The sequence below is a fragment of the Alligator sinensis genome, unplaced genomic scaffold, assembly GCF_000455745.1.
Source record: "Alligator sinensis unplaced genomic scaffold, ASM45574v1 scaffold633_1, whole genome shotgun sequence".
NCBI lineage: Eukaryota > Metazoa > Chordata > Crocodylia > Alligatoridae > Alligator > Alligator sinensis.
The window spans coordinates 792,551-813,784 of NW_005842280.1; the positions used below are offsets into that span (position 1 = coordinate 792,551).

General features: G+C 44.6%; 1 protein-coding gene across 1 annotated transcript in view; it reads left to right on the forward strand.

The window, feature by feature from the left end:
- HHAT (hedgehog acyltransferase) overlaps positions 1-21,234 on the forward strand; it is a 270,033-nt gene that overhangs the window by 131,890 nt on the left and 116,909 nt on the right. Inside the window, exon 10 of the mRNA XM_025209294.1 lies at positions 9,364-9,399. Within this exon, the coding sequence (XP_025065079.1) occupies positions 9,364-9,399 (36 nt within the window). The remainder of the gene's footprint in view (positions 1-9,363; positions 9,400-21,234) is intronic.

Genomic DNA, 21,234 nt, shown 5'->3' on the forward strand with positions numbered 1-21,234 from the left:
GGGTTGTATAGTCTCTGCACTGGAGGCAGAGAGGGCAGTCTGACTTGGACAGAGCTGGAGGAAAGCGCTCATTGCTCATAGCAGAGGAAAGCGCCATGGGGACCTGGAGATTGACTCTGCCTGCTAATTGAAGGAGCAGCCTGTGCATGAAGCAGAAAAACAGTACCATAGACTGGTGAGGCAACTGTGAGTAAGCCCATGGTGGCCAGAGCTGGTAGAAGCCAGCGGGACTGAGTAGGAGCCTGGGGAAGGTTTTAGAAAGGTTTCTCAGTAGCAACTTAAATGGAGTAGAGTATTGCCAAATTGCATTTTGTGAGCAGTGAGGCAATGGGGGTGGCTGAAGCTTTTTGAGAGAATTATCTTGACGTATGCCCATGAGGGGCCAGCAGGGGAGTTTCTGCTCAGGGGCAAATAACATGGGTTCATTAGAGGCAGGTCCCGTCAGACCAACCTGGTGGCCTTCTATGACCAGGTCACAAAATCCTTAGACGCAGGGGTAGCAGTGGATATAGTCTTTCTGGACTTCAGGAAGGCCTTCAACGCTGTCTCTCACCCCATTCTCATTAAAAAACTAGGGGACTGTTGCGTCGACACCTACACAGTCAAATGGGTTGCTAACTGGCTGGAGGGCTGCACCCAGAGAGTGGTGGTGGATGGATCATTTTCGACCTGGAGGGATGTGGGCAGTGGGGTCCCCCAGGGCTCGGTCCTCGGACCCGCGGTTTTCAACGTCTTCAATCAGTGACTTGGACGAGGGGGTAAAAAGCACCCTGTTCAAATTTGCTGACGACACTAAGATGTGGGGGGATGTGGGCACACTAGAAGGAAGGAATAGGCTGCAATGGGACCTAGACAGGTAACAGTGGTGGGCGGATGAGAACAGGATGGGTTTCAACACGGACAAGTGCAAGGTACTGCACCAGGGGAGGAAGAACCAGCAGCATACCTACAGGCTGGGGAACTCCCTTCTCGTCAGTGCAGAGGCAGAAAAGGATCTTGGAGTCATTATTGATGCCAAAATAAACATGGGCCGAGAGTGTGGGGACGCGGTCAGGAAGGCCAACCGCACCTTGTCATGCATCCACAGATGCATCTTGAGCAGGTCCAAGGAGGTGATTCTCCCCCTCTATGTGACACTGGTCAGGCTGCAGTTGGAGTACTGCATCCAGTTCTGGGTGCCGCACTTCAGGAGGGATGTGGACAGCATTGAGAGGGTCCAGAGGAGGGCCACCCACATGATCAGGGGTCAGCAGGGTAGGCCCTACGAGGAGAGGGTAAGGGACTTGAACCTGTTGAGCCTCCACAAGGGAAGGCTGAGGGGGGATCTAGTGGCCTGTTACAAACTAGTCAGAGAGGACCAGCAGGCATTGGGGGAGTCCCTGTTCCCCTGAGCACTACCAGGAGTGACTAGAAATAACGGTCAGAAGCTGGCAGAGGGTAGATTTAGACTAGACATCAGAAGGCGCTACTTCATAGTCAGGGCGGCTAGGATCTGGAACCAACTTCCAAGAGAAGTGGTGCTGGCTCCTACCCTGGGGGTCTTTAGTAGGAGGGTAGACGAACACCTTGCTGGGGTATTTTGACCCCAGTACTCTTCCCTGTCATGGCACGGCGTCAGACTTGATGATCTACTCAGGTCCCTTTCGACCCTACCAACTATGAAACTAAGAGGAGGACAGGAGGTCACTGAAGATGCCTCACAAAGGGGCCTAACTTATTGCTGAATTGGTGGGCTGACAGAAACCCAGCAAATGGTGACCAAGCTGTCAGAGCCCTGAGAGGAGGACAGAGTGGCAAGAACTCAAGGAGACGGTGCAGAACAGGGCACCCAGGGCCACACTGGTTCTCTGGAGTCAACCTCCCAAAGTATAACAACAACATCCAAGGCATAGCAAGTAAGGACTGCGGGTGGGGAGATAGACCCAGGGATATCAGAGTGTAAGGAACGGGATAAGAGTGGTCACAGGGAGGTGCCACTCCCGCTACTACTGGTGAATCCTGTTACACGATTTAGATATGTCTTGTGTTTGCATCAGAGCAAGAAAAATAACTATCTGTGTGTTTCTGGGCATCAGCAGCATAGCATTTTCACTGAACATGTTATTGCTGCCAACTGCGGTTCAGATAAGTACATTCCTACCTTGGACCATCTTTGCTGCATGTGACGATTTTACTTGGTTCTGACCTGAATGCAAATTTGGAAATGGCTCATTGTTTTGTGGCACTGGCTTTCAAAACAGAAATTGCAGGTCCGTGAAACAGTTCTTTTAAAATGTGCCTTGAAGATGGAAATGTATGTCTGCAGATAACTAGAGAATGTAAGGATTATCTTATAGAAACTGTTTGAAAGCCCTAGTCTATGAAGCAGGCTGCTCAGCACTTCTGAGTTGTAGTTAATGTACTACTAAGTGGTAGGTTTGTTTGTTAAGTGTATCTTCTACTAAAACTTATCAGTAAGAGAAATTTTCTATTAAAACAGTGTTAAAGCTGTGATTGCTTTTCAGCGTCATACCTGCAGTTCTTTGTATATATTTCATGAAATCCAGTGAGATGAAGAAAAGTACACTTGAATAGATGATTGTGAAATGAAATGGATGGCTCTCTTTTCTCTTGTTTCCCTGGTTGGCCAGAATTCTAAACAAAAGGAAAGCTGTTATCCTTAGGATGAGTAGGGAGTTGCAACCTAATCCCTTTAAAAAAAAAAGAATTGTATCTTAAATATGGGTGGCATAGCATCATTTTGAACAGCACACAGAGTATGGCTTACAGGTAATTTGTAGTGCATTTGTCCTGTGGTGGGATTTCATTCTCCCTATACCATTTTAAGTAAAACCTTTTTTTTTCAAATTCCTTTTGTCTGTACTCTATTGTACATGCATGATGTACAACTGTGTTTCCCAACCTTTTGTAAACATCAGTGGCCAGTCCCGATGCAGTAAATAGTTTAAGTAGAAAACACACAAGTATTTTGGCCCCAAAGTACGTATTACATGCTACAAGTTAAAGCAACTCAACAGTCTTAATTTTAAAGACAGAAATCAACATGGACAGCACTATCAACATGTGGCCCTCCATTACTCCCAAGTGACATTCATCACTGTACAATTCATGGACAATACACAATCACTGCTGGTACCCCTCACTCCTGATTCACAGCCCCGCGGCCCTGCTGGTGCTCCTCACTCCTGGCTTACAGCCCCCTGGCCCTTCTGGTGACCCTCAGTCCTAACCCACAGCATCCTATCCCAAGAGCCTTGCTGGTGCCCTTCACTCCTGGTCTGCTGCTCCTAGGTCCCAGCCCCGCAGTGTGGGTATCTTCCCCACCCCATTGACTTACCTATGGGGAGCTGCAGAAGTTGCTCTTTACTTCGCCTGGCTTCCACGTGCATGGGTACACACCCATGCAGGTGAGTGAGGAGCACCATACACATGGTGCTGCCTGCCTGATGGCCCTCCTCCTACTTCCCCCAGTTCCAAGCTGCCCCTTGCAGGCTGGAACTGTGCCACCCTGCAAGGGGAAACCTGGAGTTCCCCACATTTTTCTCCTGTAAAGAAGAAAATACATGATTTAGCATATTTTTCTGTGATTGTCTGTGACCCTTTCATATATTTTTGCCACCCACTTTTGGGTCATGGTGATCCACGGGTTGAGAAATGCTGATGTAAAAAACTATTGCAATGCTGAATTGAATTTGCCATCCTGAAACTGTCAGGAGTCCTAATGGACATTTCCATAAAATTCTGGGAAAAGCTGCTGTTTTTTCAGTAGAATTCAGCACTGAACTGGTTAGACAAAGTGGGTAGCAACTTACATAATAGCAGGTAAGAGGCTGTGGGTACTTTTCTTTGAGGATATAAACAGTCATGTGTATGCCATATATCCTAGCTTTCATAGTATCTAAGTTTTTCAGAACTGGCATTGTCACACATCCTATCATGTCTGATTGCTGGATTCAAGTAGTGTTGAACAGGAGTAATTATGAAATCATTAATCCAAATGCAGTTTGATTACTTATCTTTCTCTTCTTGTGAGTTACTGAACAGTTACCTCATTTTTGCCTAGTATTAAACTGAAGAGCAATTATATATTCAGCTTATTTTCCTCTTTTCTAATTTATTTCCATTTGGGAATTGACAGATAATTGCACATATTGCATATGTTTTTATTGATGGTTTATTGTGAATTCAGCTTGGTTTGTTTCAGATTCCAGCCTGGCAAACAGGGGGATGCTTAAAATAAATGAATATCAGCATGAATATCAGATTTTTGCTATAACCACCTCCCTGTATCCCAGATCTTTAGACTCTTAGACATGCAAAATGTTGCAGCCCATTTTTGTTTATATATGTTTAAAGTTGTGTTCTGTTCTAAGTTGTGCTAGTGATTTTTTCCTAGCCAGTTCTAAACCCTATATGAAACTGTTGTCATTGCTTTTAAAACCACTGAATTTTACCAGCCTACAGTGTCTTACAGATCTTGGCCCATATTCTGATCTCACTTATACTGCTGTAATGCTGTTGGCTATACCAGATTACTGATTGCTTCTGCTTTACACAGTAAAGTTAGAATTCTCTATAGACAGTGGAATTACACCAGTAAAAGGAAATCAAAATTGAGGTCAGGAGGTAGGTGGATTTATGCTGATTTATACCAGATAAGAGCTCTACCTCTTTACCTTTTCTTCTTTTCCAGTTGCTCTAATAAATCCCATTTATCTCCACTTCCACTTTTAATTGTAACTACACAAGTATTCTATGAAATCTGTAAACACTCCTAATGTGAAGGAACTATACAAAATAGTTGTGTTGTCTTTTCTCTTTTAAACACCATACACACTGTATTGTGAAAGATTTTGCCTTGGGAGCATTGGAAGCTAGGCACTTCAGTTTATCCATAGAACAGGTTCAGCACAAGTCAAGGGTAGACTTACCAAGTGTGTTCTTCAGGCCCCTCCCGTCTAATGTGCTTCAACTTCGTTCTGAATTGGATCACAGCACCCTCCTAAGGTTAGGAGGGCAGTGCAGTCTCTATATCTATTCTGGTCCTTGTCCTCTGGAACCAGAAACATTATGGTAGAGTTATGATATATATCCTCTTCAAAGGTAACCGGGCTAACATCACAGTTCTTTTCACTTAGGAACACCAACAGTTGCTAGCTGATAAGAGCTTTGCTTACTAGAAACCTAGGCTGTATTTGAATGGGTAGCTGTAGCAGGAGGCTTGGTGCTCCTGCTGCTTTAAGAACAGGCAGGCTGCAGATGTAGCAGATGGCAGGTTTGGCAGGGGACAATCAGGAGCCACATGACCCAGAAGGGGGCTTGGCTTGCAATAGATAAGCCAAGCCCCCTTGAGAAAGAGAAAGGACCAGCATGGGTCCAAGTACCTGAGAGTAGAACAGAAATGGGACCAGAGCGGGACCAGGAAGGACTAAGTACCGAGGAATAGTGTGGAGATGGGAGCCAGGAGTGGGCTTGAGGCCAGAACCAGAACAGACTTAGACCCTGGAGATAGAACGAAGTTGAAAACTTCTGGTTCTTGAGGCCAGAACCAGAACAGACTTAGACCCAGACTTAGAACGAAGTTGAAAACTCGCTTGGGGATCCTTGAGGCAGCCTCCTTTTCCTTAAAGGTATAAGCACATCAAGGCATGGCAGGTGAACAGAAGGGAAGGATCAGGGTAAAGCAAGAGCTGAGTAGCCACCAGGGGGTGTCATGGCCACCCCTGGGATGGGCCTTTGTTACAGGGGCCTCATGTCGGTGGCTCTCTCACCAATCTATTTCCTTCAGATACAGTATCTTCTCTCCCTTGAACTCCAATGCAAATACTTTTTTGGACCTATCTGCAAAGGCTTTCAGAAAAATAAATATGAATTTTATGTACTATTACATTAGGTGAATGTATTCTCCTAAGATGATGTTTTAGAGGAGAGCAGGAGGCAAATCTCAGATAAATATGAAAATATAACAGTATAATACAATTGAAATGGTCTTACATCATTGTTGTCTTATAAGTGTATGCTGGAGATTGTTTTCATGAAAGGAATGTGCGTGGGGATATAAAACATGATGTGGAATGGGAATTTGATTTTCTTTTTTACAGTGAATGAGAGGAAAGTAATTCAATTTTCAATTAAACTTTGTAGTTTCTAAAACTTAATATGGACCTGGCTCACGATGCCACTTGTAATGTCCATTCCCTGATCAAATCATATATTCAGTAGGTCATCTCAAGCAGTAGTAACACAACTTTAAACACAGTGCTCAGCATGAGAAATCAGCCTTTCTAAGTTAAATAGCTTAGCAAGTTAATATTTGCTAAACAAAAGTCTTTCAATTATTTTATGTTCAAGAATTGAAGTCTTTCAAGCTTGTTTCAAAGTAAGTTCATTACCAGTAATAAGACTGTTGTATTTATTTTGCAGCTGTGCCATTATACACAAAGGACCCATCTGGGAATGTATTGCAGGATACTGCAGGTCTCTTGCTTTCCGTAGAAAAGCATATGAAGAGAATAAGGGAATTGGCAAAATATAATTTTCTTGCCGTTTGATAGATTCCTTTGTGGGTTGAATTCCCCAGAAGTGGCTAATGTAAGTTTGGAAAGAGGGGAATCTGAACAGGGGACCAGAGATGGCTTTTAGACCACCATTATACTTCCTCAGTCATGGAGCCTTTGGGGTCTGCTGTGGTCTCTGGTGCTGATTTGACTTGTATGGCTGCTAGTGTGCCCCAGGATTATTTCACTTACCAGATATGTACTGAACACTTGTCCCTGGCATATGCTGTAGACCAGGGATGTCAAACATAATGTCCTACAGGCCAAATCTGGCCTGCGGAGCCCTATAATTTGGCTTCCGGTGCTGCCCTGTTAACCCACATTGGACATGTCTACACGTGCAATGCTGCAGGTTGGGAACCCACCCTGGGCAGGCATCTATACATGCAGGGATATGGCAGCAGATTTGCTGCTCCCACCCTCCGGTCCTGCACCATCCCCCTGCAGCAGCCAGGGGGAGCTTTAGGCTCCGCCGGGGTGCTAGCCCAGTGGTTGGCAGGGAGCACAAAACCAAAAACCAGCTGTCACCTGGCAGGGGCTAGGAACTCCTTGGAACGGCCTGCTGCTGAGGCAGGCTTTGCCACAATATCCCCCTGCCTCAGCAGCAGGGAGCTCCCAGCCTTGGATCCTTGATCAGAGGCAGGAGGCTTGGAAAGAGCTGCAGGGGATGGGGTAGGTCCCAGCCCCCTGCCACATCTGCCAGCGGGGCAGCTAGCAGTGAGCCCCCAGTTGGATGGAAAATCCAGCCGGGGGCTTGCTGCTAGCTGCCCCACTGCTGGATTGGGGCGGAGGGCTGGGATCTGCCCCTCCCCTGCAGCTCTTTCCAAGCCCCCTGCAGCTCTTTCCAAGCCCCGTGCCTCAATCACCTGATTGGGGCATGGGGCTGGGATCTGCTCTTGACCGGGACAGCTCCTGGCCAGCCCGGGGTTGCATGGGGAAGTCTGCACATGCAGCCTGGAACTGGCTGGAGACTGCCTAAAACAGGACAGTCCCCAGCCACTTCCAGGTTGCACATGCAGACTTTCCCATGCAGCTCCCTGCTGCTGGACTAGGGGGACATTGTCCCTACCCGGGCTCCAATGGCAGAGCCCACCCTGGCAGCAGGCAGCTCCCAGGGACAGGGAGGAATCTCCAGCCCCCTGCTGCCCAGCTGACCAGAACCAAGTTTGCTCCTGGTCAGCTGTCTACACATGCTATACTGTGCGGTAACTAACTGGGAGTAAATTTGCTACTTGTCTTTACAGGTAGCACATTTACTCATACTTAGAGCGAATTACCATGTAATAACCATCTGCACATGTACACCATGATGCTTACCGTGCAGTAATCTGTGCTAATTTTGAGTAAAGCACCTTATGTAGATGTGCCCATTGCTGTGCTGGACTGGCCCTGCACCACAAGTGGTACTCACTGGGACTGGGTCCTGAGCTGCACTGCCTGCTCATTGGAGCTGGTCCAGGGCTGTTCCTCACATGGCAGTATCTGGGGCCAGTGTCCCAGGCCTGCCTGGGGGGGTGCACATGTGCTGGATCACTCACATGGGTAGGGAGGCAGTGGGCCTGATCTGGCCTGTGGGCTGAGCCTGCACTACTCATCTGGCCCATTCATCACTATTGCTTGTGATGACCCACTGAATGTATGATTTGATGAGTTTGACACCCCTGCTCTATGCACCCAAGGCTTTGAGGGGTGAGGTCAGAGAGGTCATCACATAGAGTATTTACCATTGCCCAAGGAATCTCAAATGCAGGCAGAGGTTCGTGGCTCATTCTCCTTTTTCAGTTTGGCAGTTTTGCATAGATAGACTGGCACAGGGCAATTCTAGTGGAACAGGAGAGGGGATCATGGTGAGCTCTACAATGGTCTTCTGTAGCTCTTCTCTCTGAGGCCTGAGGACCTATAGTCAGGGAAATGCTACAAAACAAATGTCAGTGACAGGATTTATAGACTAAGGTTTATACTTTCAGTAAATTACAGAAGCCAGTGGCATCAACTTATTTAACAGACCCTGAGGACAAGGACATTTTTTTACTTGGATCTTATCTGAATTTATATTTGTGTTCTGGGCTAGGGACAGAAATTACACATAAACCAGTATAAATGATCTGAAACTAGTTCAAATATGAAACACAATACAAGTTCAGTGCACATAAACTGCTTTCAAAATGACCAAAATCAGTTTAAGATAAACCTGGATGGATGTAGTATCAGACTTAACTGATTTAGGTTAAAGCAGTCTGTGGAACTTCTGTCCCAGATCCCTTCCAGATTCAAGTTAACTCATAGTCCCCCAGGATACTTTGCACCTCCCCTACAACTACCCCCTCGCAGGGTGGGCAGGTCAACCTTGGCCCAAACTGCCTGTTCCAGCTGAGCAGGGAGGCATACTCTAGCAACCCCCCTCCCCGGCCTTTGGCCTGGGCCACTGCAGGCATGTGGCTGCATTTCCAGAATCAAAAGTGAATGTGTGTTCACTGGCTTATTGATTCAATCTATGTAGCTTAGACTAACTGGTGAAGATCGACTTGATGAAACCTCTGGACTTTTTGAGTGTCTGTATTCAGCCCTGATGATTATCTGTTATTTCATGTATCCTGTTGCATACATTAATTGAGATTGTATGTGATGTTCTTTCTTACCTATATTAAGAAAATGCCAGGTGTTTATAGCATTGCCGTATTATCTAGAACTAATGGCATTGTAGTTAAGAACTTAAACTATATTTGATTATTAGTAGAGTGTTTTTATAATGTTCCTTAGTAAAGTATTGGACCACTTAAAGTATGTTGAATGTTTTCTCTTACAGAAGTTTTGATGTTGGACTACATCATTTTCTGATCAGGTAAGCTAACACTTTATTAAATTGCAATACAACATTAAATGGGGTGGGTCTGTTGTTAGCAGAGTGGATAGCATCAGCTTTATTTGACATTACCTGGCACTAGACTGTGAACCTGTTGTCAGCGTTATATCACTATTTTCTCACATATTCTATGACCCCCACATAAGACGTGTGCTTTGCTTTGGGAAATCAGAATGAAGAAAAAATCTTTTTCATAATCACAGCTGAATCCTGACTGCAAGGGCTTCTGGGTCCATGACTGAATCCTAAACGCTGCCACTCAGGCAACAGCTAAACTTTTAACCTTCTCATGACCACTCCTGAAGTTGCAGCAGCTTTTGGCTGCTCTACTCTTCCCACCGTGACTGGGAAGAAGGATAGCCTGAGTTGCTATTACAGCATTCCTATACTGCCATTGCAATGTCCCTAAGTTTCAATTCCAGGGCAGAAATAAGCTGGCCCACTTAAGACACACAGCACAGTTTTGCGGAGTTACTTTTTGGGAAAAAGGTGCATGTGTGGGGAGGGGGGTCATGCAAGCAAATACGGTATTTTCTTGAATTTAAACTCTTTGGGGTATGGCTTTGCAAGTTTGCTTTCTTCCTGAGGCTGAATTTTATTTTGAAAAATTCAGCAAAATGGCCCAGCATTTTATGAAATAAGAGGAAAATTAATTGTTTACACAGGCATGTGTAAAAAAACCCAAACCCTTATAAACTTTTGATTGAGAAACTTGGAAAACTGTAGTGTCTCCATGATTTGGGGCAGGAACATGTCAGAGGGGTTTTCTTTGTGACAAGGATGAGCCTTTGGTTGTCTCCTTGGAATACCTGCTTCCTCCACTGTACAGAGTGGGCTGCATTTGGGACAGGAGTCAGAAATAAGGGTGGTGGTAGTTTGTTTGGTTTGAAATTAAAAGATTTGTGGGGAATGAAGCAGTGAATTGCAGGAGGAGAAAGGAGAGATTCTTAGTTAAGGTGTCTGATTACTGCCCTGGAGAATTGTCTTCCATCCCGGTACCTGACACAGAGTTCCATGTGAAGAGGAGCAAGTCAGTGAACCCAAACTTTTCACAGGTGGTCATTCTGTCTCTTTGTTTTTTGGCTGCTAGACGTAAGACTCCAGGGCTTGATTTAGAGAAAAGCTGAGTACTTATAGCTGCAGTTGAAATCAATAGGAGCTGGGTTTTGAACACATCAAATGTGACATAATCCTAGGCAGTCAAAGAAATAAGGTCCCAGGAGTCTCAAATAGGGTGCTAAGAATTAGTTGACACTTTCGTATTTAATTGCTCTGAGATTCCATTCCCCATATAAAATGAGATAGTAAATAGGCCCTCAGCTCAGTGAAGTGTAGTGCAAATAAATTGATCAATGTTTGTAGGACTCAGATGCTGAATTCTTTTTCTGTATTGATTCTTATCTCATGTTCTTCTCCATCATCTGAATGTCCTGACCTGACATTACATAGAGTAATGTGACTAACGTGTCACATGTTTGTTCTTTTATCCGTTCCCCAGTGGGAGAAGCATGTACAATGAAGCATCCTGTTTTGCTAAGGGGGGTGTTTTGGTTTTGGTTTTGGTTTTTTCTCTTAATTTACATGCAAGTTAATATGCAGGTTGCTGTGTGATAACATTAAGGAAGACAAGCTTTTAAAAATGCACTTTGAGTGGAAGCAGATGAAGTTTGTGATTGTCTTTATTTCCTTGGGAATTCATTCCAGTTTTGGAGCAGACCCCTGGAAAGTTATGTCTCCCACACAGGCAAGCTTTACCCTTATTGTGGTGAGTTCTGCTCTGTTAGTGCTCACCCACTGGACATTCACCAGGTTGCTGAATTTGAGTCCTGCCACACGTCCCTTGCTGTGAGTAAGCCGCAGCACTGTATCTTTCCTTGGTCTCTTAGTATACTTCCTGAGAATGAGGCCTCAGTTTGTTGCCCCTTATGGAAATGGGACCTAGTAGCCCAGCTGTCCTAGGGTCCAGTGCCAATGTTGAACCCTCAGCTGGGCCATTGAAGTGCACATTTTGTGGACATTTTGGATTAAATCCTATTTTACTTTCATGCAACTCAGTTGCATAACTGCAACTAAAAAAATAATAGTTTTGTATTCTGTGTAAAATTTGGGTGTTGTACAGGAAATAATGTAACAGCATAAAAGAATATAGAATAACTGCTCAGTTAGTAGTAATTAATTCTGTATAATAAATGAGTCAGAAAAGTATCATATGGGATCCTGTAATTAAAGTCTGTATCATAATGCACATAGGGTGTATCTACATGAGATGCCACGGCGCAGTAGCAATGAGCTACTGTGCCATAGCTTGTTGCTACCACACAGTAGCATTGCCGTTCACTAACCATGACACAATGCTACTGCACAGTAGTAATGAGCTACTGCACAGTAGCTCAGGGGAAAAAAATGTGCGGCAATGGTACTGCATATTAATACCAGTTATTGCACATTTAGTAATTGCTTATGCTTAAGGACGTACTAACTGCGCAGTCCTCTGCACGTGTAGACACAGCCACAGGGTCTGAGTTCAGGTTGCACGAGCAACCTGTATTCTAGCATTTCCTAAATTTTGAGTGGTTGACTTTATAAATTTAACATTTTTAAACATATTTGGGCTAGAGCAAGACAGTGAACAAAGAGTTTTCTTCACTGAAGCCATATTTTTAAATCATTAGCAGATTTGTGCTTCTGATTACATTTTTTAGAATACTGCATGTTTCTTGTGATTTAGTTTATCATCTCTACAGATGTATTCACATCTACACTCCTGCTATTTCATTTTTATTGACCATATGATGACTGATTTTTTAAAAAATATCACTGCTGTGAAGGAGATAGAAATTGTTACTGTCTTCTAGTAGTCATACTAAGATTTCCTGAAAAAACAAATATCTCATAAGCAAAACTAAAATCACCGGTGCTATAGATGCAGTAAACATAGATCAATAATAATACTTCTGTTGCAAGAGAATCACTTTCAATTACTTTTTATTGAGGAATATATTCAGATATTACTCTTATATACTACAGTATTTTACATCCCACATTGAGCTGTGCTATTGGATTTGTAGTGTGTTTATACAATCACCACACAGCAAACAAACACTGAATTTCAATTAGGTTGAGTGTTTTCTTTCTGGTTTAATACCCCCATCTTGTAAAGCCCCACAGAAGGGCTTGTGGAGCAGTTTGTTTTCTACCCTTAATGATGTGACTGACAAATCTAATACTTGGAGGTTGTCAACTACCATTTATAATTAGCTGAGGGAGGGTACCAGCCATTTTGCCATTTTTGCTATTCATATGTCTGTTCTATTGAGAGAGCAAGTCCCTTTTAGATGTTTTCCACCTCTAAGCTGTATTTGTTTCTAATTTTATTACTTACATGATTGGGAGATACCATGACTTAGTGACTGGGACACTGGACTTGAAATGAGAAGAGCTGGTTACTATTCATGGCTATGCTGGTGACATGTTTTGTGACCTTGGACAAGTTACTTATGCTCTGTATGCATATATTGTTTTGTTTAGCTAGGCTATAAGCTGTTCAGGGACTATCTCAACTACATGTTTTTCTTTAAGTAATTGCCCACATCCATATTCTCATTTGTGGAGTGTGTGTCATGTCCTGTGCTTTGGCTGGAGACATTTTAACCTTTGGAGAATCCATAAAGTATGCCCTTGGCTGCCTATCTTTGTACCCCTGCACCAAGGGGAAAGGACAGTGCTCACTTCCTGCTGCTCACGTCTGCTGAAGTGCCTAGCTAGAGACAGAGCACAGTGGGTGCCTGTATGCAAGCAGCAAGGCTGCTCTGATGCATTGTAATTACAGTGCATCAGAGCAGACTCGATTAATCGAGTCTGCTGGAGCATGGTAATTACTGCGCTCCACAGACTCCAGCTTCTCATGTATCAGTGTCCCCATGCTGAAAAATGGCAGCGGGGACACATTAACTAAAACTTGTTGAATGAGCTTTAGTTAAAGCACCCCCATGGCCACTTTTAAGCGCGGGGACACTGATGCACGAGACACTGCACACTAATTAGAGCAGGTCTCAGAGTCACTTTAATTAAAGAAGCCCCCCCGCCCCTTGCCCCAGTACATGTATAAACACCCCATGTGTCCTAGTGACTTAAGCCTTAGGAAGAGTGAGAGTCTTTTCTTTTAGTTTTACTTGTCCCTGGTAAGAGAGAAATTTGAGATCTCTGATCATGAAGGGACAGATCAGAGATCACAAAGGTGAAGGGGGTCTTTCAGGTGGCTCTGGATTCAGCTGATAGTGCAGGCAGATCCATGGCTTTCTGTGGTTAGGAGGTGTAGATCTTCTGGGTTACAGGGTTCTGGTTTCCTGAAGGAGGTCCAGGCTGTTGTATAGAACCTGCTTTTCATGTTAGGACTTCTATTTAGCTCTGAGAGAGATGAGACTGTGTACTCCTTTAAAAAACCTAAAGCCCTGTTCTGTTCTTTGCGACTGCTCCCCCTCCCTCCTCAGTGCTATATCAAATATGATCTATACACTTTGCAGAGGAGAGGGTCCTTCCCAACAGCATATGCTGCTGTGCCACCAGAGCAGATTGCCTTTGCCTGAAAGGAGCCCTGAAGAAAACGACAGTGGTCCCACTGACAGATGTGCCCCACTGCACCTTGCTTCTCAACCCATTGATGATCTGCCCTGTTTGGTGGTGGGATTGGCAGTACAGGGTACCTGTCTCCCTGCCTACTTTTCTAGAATTGTTTGGCCAACTTTTACCTTGCATGGGCCCACCTTAGAGCAGTGGGTCCTGGACATGGTAGTGAACAGTCATTCTATCCAGTTTGAATCACTGCCCTCTCAAAACACCCCATTCCACATTCCTTTTTACCAGCCTTTATCACAGAAATCTGTTGGAAGAAGAGGGCCACTCCTTGCTGGCAATAGAGAGTGCAAAACAAACCTCCTGGCATCAAAGGGGAAAGAGGTCCTACAGTGGTTATCTCTAGTCCTGCCGATGACCAATCTTGGACCTAAGAAAGCTCACAGATTCATTCTCAAGCTCAAGTTCAAGATGATTGCCATGAAAGCCATAATTCCCTCACTGTATCAAGGAGACTGGTTTGCATCTCTCCACTTGGAGTAGGCAAACAAGGTTCCATAGTTTCATAGTTGGTAGGGTCAGAAGGGACCTGAGCAGATCATCAAGTCCGACCCCCTGCCATGGCAAGAAAGAGTACTGGGGTCAAACAACCCCAGCAAGGTGTTCATCCAGCCTCCTTTTAAAGACCCCCAGGGTAGGAGCGAGCACTGCTTCTCTTGGAAGTTGGTTCCAGATCCTAGCCACCCTGACTGTGAAGTAGCGCCTCCTGATATCTAGCCTGAATCTACCCTCTGCCAGCTTGTGACCATTATTTCTTGTCACTCCTGGGAGTGCTGGGGGGAACAGGGACTCTCCCAATGCCTGCTGGTCCCCCCGACTAATTTGTAAATGGCCACTAGATCCCCCCTCAGCCTTCTCTTGTGGAGGCTCAACAGGTTCAGGTCCCTTAGCCTCTCCTCGGAGGGCCTGCCCTGCTGACCCCTGATCATGTGGGTGGCCTTCCTTTGGACCCTCTCCATGTTGTCCACATCCCTCCTGAAGTGCGGCACCCAGAACTGGATGCAGTACTCCAACTGCGGCCTGACCAGTGTCACATAGAGGGGGATAATCACTTCCTTGGACTGCTCGAGGTGCATCTGTGGATGCATGACATGGTACGGTTGGCCTTCCTGACCGCGTCCTCACACTGTCGGCCCATGTTCATTTTGGCATCAATAATGACTCCAAGATCCTTTTCTACCTCTGCACTTACGAGAAGGGAGTTCCCCAGCCTGTAGGTATGCTGCTGGTTCTTCCTCCCCAGGTGCAGCACCTTGCACTTGTCAGTGTTGAAACCCATTCTGTTCTCATCTGCCCACCCCTGTAACCTGTCCAGATCTGATTGCAGCCTATTCCTCCCTTCTAGCATGACCACTTCTCCCCACATCTTAGTGTCATCTGCAAATTTGAACAGGGTGCTTTCTACCCCCTCGTCCAAGTCGCTGACGAAGATGTTGAACAGTGCGGGCCTGAGGACCAAGCCCTGCAGAACCCCACTGCCTACATACCTCCAGGTCAAAAATGACCTGTCCACCACCACTCTCTGGGTGTGGCCCTCCAGCCAATTTGTGACCCATCTGACTGTGTAGGTGTCGACGCTACAGTCCCCTAGTTTTTTAATGAGAATGGGGTGAGAGACAGTGTCGAAGGCCTTCGTAAAGTCCAGAAAGACTATGTTCACCGTGACACCTGCATCCAAGGATTTTGTGACCTGGTCATAGAAGGCCACCAGGTTGGTCTGACAGGACCTGCCTCTAATGAACCCATGTTGGTTGCCCCTAAGCATAATCTCCCCTGCTGGCCCCTCGCGGACATGCACCAGGATAATTATCTCAAAAAGCTTACCCAGGATCGAGGTAAGACTAACAGGTCTATAGTTTCCTGGGTCCTCCTTCCTCCCTTTTTTGAAAATGGGAACCACGCTGGCCTTTTTCCAGTCCTCTGACGCAATGCCAGAGCACCATGAGTGCTCATAAACCCATGCCAGGGGTCCCGCAATGGTTCTTTGGATATATCCAAAGGTTCTTTGGATAGATGTGATATCTATGAATCTATGAATCTTTTATTAGACCAACTAAATACCTGGAAAAATTGTTCTTTGCAAGCTTTTGGACACAAACACCCTTCTTCAGGCACATAGAGAGTCTGCTCATGAATTATGTGCTCTCCTGGGTAGAACAGAAGCCAAAATGCAGGTCTATGAAAATACAAATGTGTGGCTGCGAGGATCAAAGTGGTGGAAGACAGTAGGTTCTGAGCCAGATGGGGGTGGGGGGGTGAAGGGGAAATGTTGAACTGTTAATAGAAAAAAGTAACTGGTAAAGTTATCTGGAGCTATCAGATGGCAAGCAGGTTATAACATGCCATAAATCCAGTGTCTATATTTAGTCTGTGATTTTTTGTGTCAAGTAGATTTATGAAGTGAAGTTTGTAGGCACATCTGCGAAAGGTGTTTTGTAAAATCCCTTTGAAGGTTAGAACTGAGAGATTGGAGAGAGAGTAGTTGTCTTATGAAAAGTGTGCACCCACAAGTAATTGGTATTTTTGTCTTTGATAGATTTTTGGTGTGTGTTCATTCTGGTACGTAGGTGTTATTTGGTTTCTCCTACATATTTTCCATCAGGGCATTTAGTGCACTGGATGAGATATATAACATTTCTGGAGGTGCATATGTAAGATCCAGGAATGGTGATGGTTCTGTTGTGAGATGTGGTTATTGTGGGAGTGGTGATGTGTTGGCAGGTTTTACATTTTTTGTCCCAGCATGGTCTGGATCCATTCAGTGTGCTTTGGGCCATAGGAAATTTGCTTCTTGTGATGAGGTTGGTGATTGGTGATGAGGTTGAGGATGGTTGGTTCTGGAAAAACCTCTTTAAGAATTCGGTCTTCTAGTATGGTTTGCAAATGTTTGAGGATTTTCCATATAGGTTCCAGGGAAGGAAGGTATGTCAAACTAATGGTGTGTGATTCGTGAAGATTTTCTTTTTGTACTGCAGCAATTCTTCATGTGGTATCCAGGTGGCTCTTTCAAAAGTACGACCTCACTCTCTGGAAGAGTGTCCTTTTTGGGTGCAAGCCCTTTTGAGATTAGCAAGGTGACAGTCTCAGATATTTTCCTCAGAGCGAATTTGGTGGTGTTGGAGGTCTTGGCTGTATATTACAGCTTTCTTGGTGTGTTTAGGATGATTTCTGGTTTGGTGTAGATATATATGTATGTTGGTCTGTGGGTTTCTTGTTTATGGTGGTTTACCATTCTGGATATTGATCATAGTGTCTAAAAAGGAAATGTTGCTGCTGGAGTATTCAAGAGAGAGTCTGCTGGAGGGGGGATGGTTATTGAATTTGTGATGGAAATCAATCAGAGGCTGCAGGTTTTTGGTTCAAATTATGATGTCATCTACATATGTTAGATATAGTATGGGTTTGATGGTACAGTTCTTGAGGAATTCTTCTTCCAGGTGGGCCATAAAAAGTTTGGCATTTTATGGGGCCATTTTGGTGCCCATAGCTTTGCCCATGGTCGGGAGGAAGTGTTGGTTATTGAAACTGAAGTTGTTGTGTGTGAGGATGAAGTGCATAAGTTTAGTAATATCTTTAGGTCTCTTTCTGAGTTGTAATCTTTCTCTTGTAGATATGTAAGGCAGGTTTGGATGCCATCCTGGTGTGAGATGTTGGTATATAAGCGGGTAATATCCATGGTGTCTAGGAGGGTATTTATTGCTGGGAATGTGATCTATGTTTTTAAGTTTTCATAGAAAGTCTGTTGTGTCTTAGACAAAACTCGGTCTTTGGGTGACAAAAGGTTTTAGGATGGATTAGAAGAACCCTGATACTTTCTTACGGTTCCATGGTTGGATATTATAGGTTTGCTTGGGTTTCCTTGTTTGTGGATTTTAGGGAGCATTTAAAAAGTCCCTGGATTGGGTAGTGGGAGGATCGAGTTTTGTAGTTTTTCTTGCATTTCAGATAGAAATGATGTGATGGTAGTTTTGAGTTTTCAGGTGAAAAAGGGAGTTGGAACTTCCTCTCATTTTTCGTAGTAGGTGGTGTCAGAGAGTTGTTTGTTGGCTTATTTTATGTAGTCTTCAAGGTTACGGATACCTATAGCTCCTGCTTGATATGCTGGTTATATTACTATTTGGTGGTTGAATCTTAGAGATTCTATGGCCCTTCTCTCTGAGAGGGAGAGGTTGTTGTGATGGTGTTTGTTATTGATTATTTCATTGTTCATTCTTTCCCTGAATAGTCAATACAGCAGTCGAGATTTGAATTTCATCCACTGTGAGGTGTCTACTCTGATTTTTTTGGGATTTTTTTATGGTAATCTTTTTCTCGATGTTGTCACAGGACGAAGTGTTGTTGAAAGTGGATTCACTTTGATCGTGGAAATATTCCTTGAGACAGAGGTGTCAGAAAAATTATTCTACTTCACATTATAGTATCTTATTAAGGTATTTTTCCGGACAGAAATTAAGACCTTTAGAGAGGACAGATTTTTCAGCTTCTGTAAGTGTGTGTGTGGAGAGAGTGATCATATTTGAGGGTTGACTGGTTCCTTCAGTTTCCTCAGGTATGAGGTTGGAATATTGTACGGTATTGTTGTTGTGTCTCTGATGGCTGTTTAGTGGCTGGGAAAGCTGTTCCTGCAGTAATCGGTTCCACTGCTTCTTTTTATGCTGGATGAAGCTTGTAAAAAGTCTTTGGTAGTCCTTTTGTATAAGTTGTATAATGTTTGGGAAGACATGCGGATTGATCTCTTTTAAGTTGTTTTAGTATGTGTTGATTTCCATCAATTTGTTTTGGGCCAGGACTGCTACCAGCACAAGTCCTATCCTTCAGCCTATCCACAGCTGAGATAATTTTTCCCAAAATGTTTGGGTATGGGGCAGTGCATTTGTAGAGGCCAGGAATCCTAGTTCACCCCTTCATTGATGACTGGTTTCTAAAAGGGGCTTTGGCCAATCAGGTACCACAAATTGTTAGAGAATTATGAGCCTCTTCTCATATCTAGGGCTTCTTGTCAGTTACCAAGAGCTGAATTTGGCTTCTGGTCAGAACGGAGTTCACTGATTTATTCATATTCAGTGTCAGCAAGAACCTATCTTCCATTGGACTACCTTCAGGCCCTTATGGAGTTTACGATATTGATCAAGAGGTGCCCAACTAAAAGGGAAGATACTATGTCTCCTTGGTCATGTGGCCTCATGCACATTTGTGACATGGCACATGTTACTTAACAGGTCTACAGGCCTGGCTGCACAGGATTTTCCCTTTTCTGGGGCAAAGCTCCTTGGTCACGACGTTGGAGTTTGCTTTTCCATCCTGGTGTGGTAGAAGGCTCTGAATGATGCATGCCAGGGCATTCCTATTTGTACTTTCCTTTCCCATTGTGGCAAGAGTGACAGATGCCTCTCAGAGAACTTGAGAAGTACATTTGGGGAACTTTGAGTTCATGTTCTGAGTCTGAGCACAAAATGAGACTGCATATTAATGTACTGGAACTCAGAGCAACACAGGGAATCTGCATGGCCTTCCAATTCCACATATTGGTGTCACATATTGGTTCTGAAAGACAACATGATGTTTTAAATAAACAGAGAGCATGGTGCCAGATACCCAACCTATGGAGAGAAGTAGTCAGTTCGTAGGACTGGCGTAATAAGTTATCAAATTCGCCCACCTGTGTTGCATCCACTCAGTCTTCAGAATGCTGCAGCAGATAACATAACAAGGATTGTCTTTTACATCATGAGTGGGAGATCAAGAATTTGGTACTATTTGGAAAAAGGGCCATCCAGCCATAGATCTATTGCAACTGATGCCAACAAGAAAAGCCTCTCTTACTGTTCCAGGGAAGGGCTCTCTCTTGGGTGCATTAGTGATAAGGTATTGAAGGAGCTTCCCATATGTATTTCCTGCTACACTTATGATCCTGTAAACTTCATGTAAAGTAAGACAGGACTGGGCCTTAGTGATACTAACAGTCACAGCATGGGCAAGACAGTTTTGGAATCAGAAACTCCTGTTCCTGTTGGTGAGAAATTCCATTATGGTGAAAAATGCCATTAATCCCAGACCTATTAACTCAGAAAAGGAGGATTCTCTGTCTAGCTTGTGACTCATTCCTTCTCACTGGCCAGGTGCTCAAGTGGAGTGAAAATGTTTCATCCAGATCAGAGACATTCTTATCCACAAGAGAAAATATTCCATCAGATGAACCTACCTGGTTGAATGGATCAGATTTTCGCCCTGTTGCTAGGTGAGGAACATCAACTTGGCTATGTCTACCATACGTAAAACTAGATTATCTGCTGGACTTAAAGCAAAAAGATCTTTCTCTTATCTTGATTAAGGGTGATTTGACAGCTGTCTTGGCCTTCTGCTCTTCAGCTGATTGTCAGCAAGTCTTTTCTTACTTGACAGCTCTCAGATTTCCTAAGGGTTCGTCCAGAGTTTTACTCCCTAAGTGAGGGACCTTGTCCCACAGAAGAACTTGAACCTAGTCATATCACTGAGAGCACTTCTTTTGAGCCAGTAGTGTAACAAAGGGGGGAGCCACTGGGCCACCAGCCCTGGGTGCCAATTTTTTGGGTGAGGGGTGGGCACAAAAATAGCAGCAGCAGCACTGCTGGCCTAGCTGCCACTGCCACTGGCAGGAAAGCCAGTTATGATGCCTGTGTTCCGCTGCTGCCTAAGGTGATCAAGTATCCAGTTACATCTCTGTTTTGAGCAGGGGTGACGCGTAGCATGGTGATGGTGGTTTTGAGCGTGGCGGTGCACCCCCTACAAAAAGGCGCCACTGACAGTGTCGGTGGCGTCTATGGGCAGTCTGCAATCCCTGCTGGCTGCTGCCAAAGATGCTGGTGGCAGCTGCGGGTGGTTGCCGACCGTTGGCTTGCCACTTCCTCCCTCCCTCCCTCCCTTCCCCACCTCTGCTGATAGCACTGGTGTCGTGTCTGGGAGTTCCCCCACTTACTGCCACCGTGATCCCCAGCCTCCGGGGGCACAAGTCGTTCATGGTTTTGAGCCTATGGTAAGATGCGTCCTTCTACATCTTTCCACGAGAACAACTTTCTCAGTAGTGATTACAATGTCAAGGAGGGTAGAAAACCCTGTTTATATCATCTTTTTCTACAATAATTTGTCCCTGGTGATTCATCCGAAGTTTTTGCTCAGACTTGTTACTGACTTTCATTTGGTTCA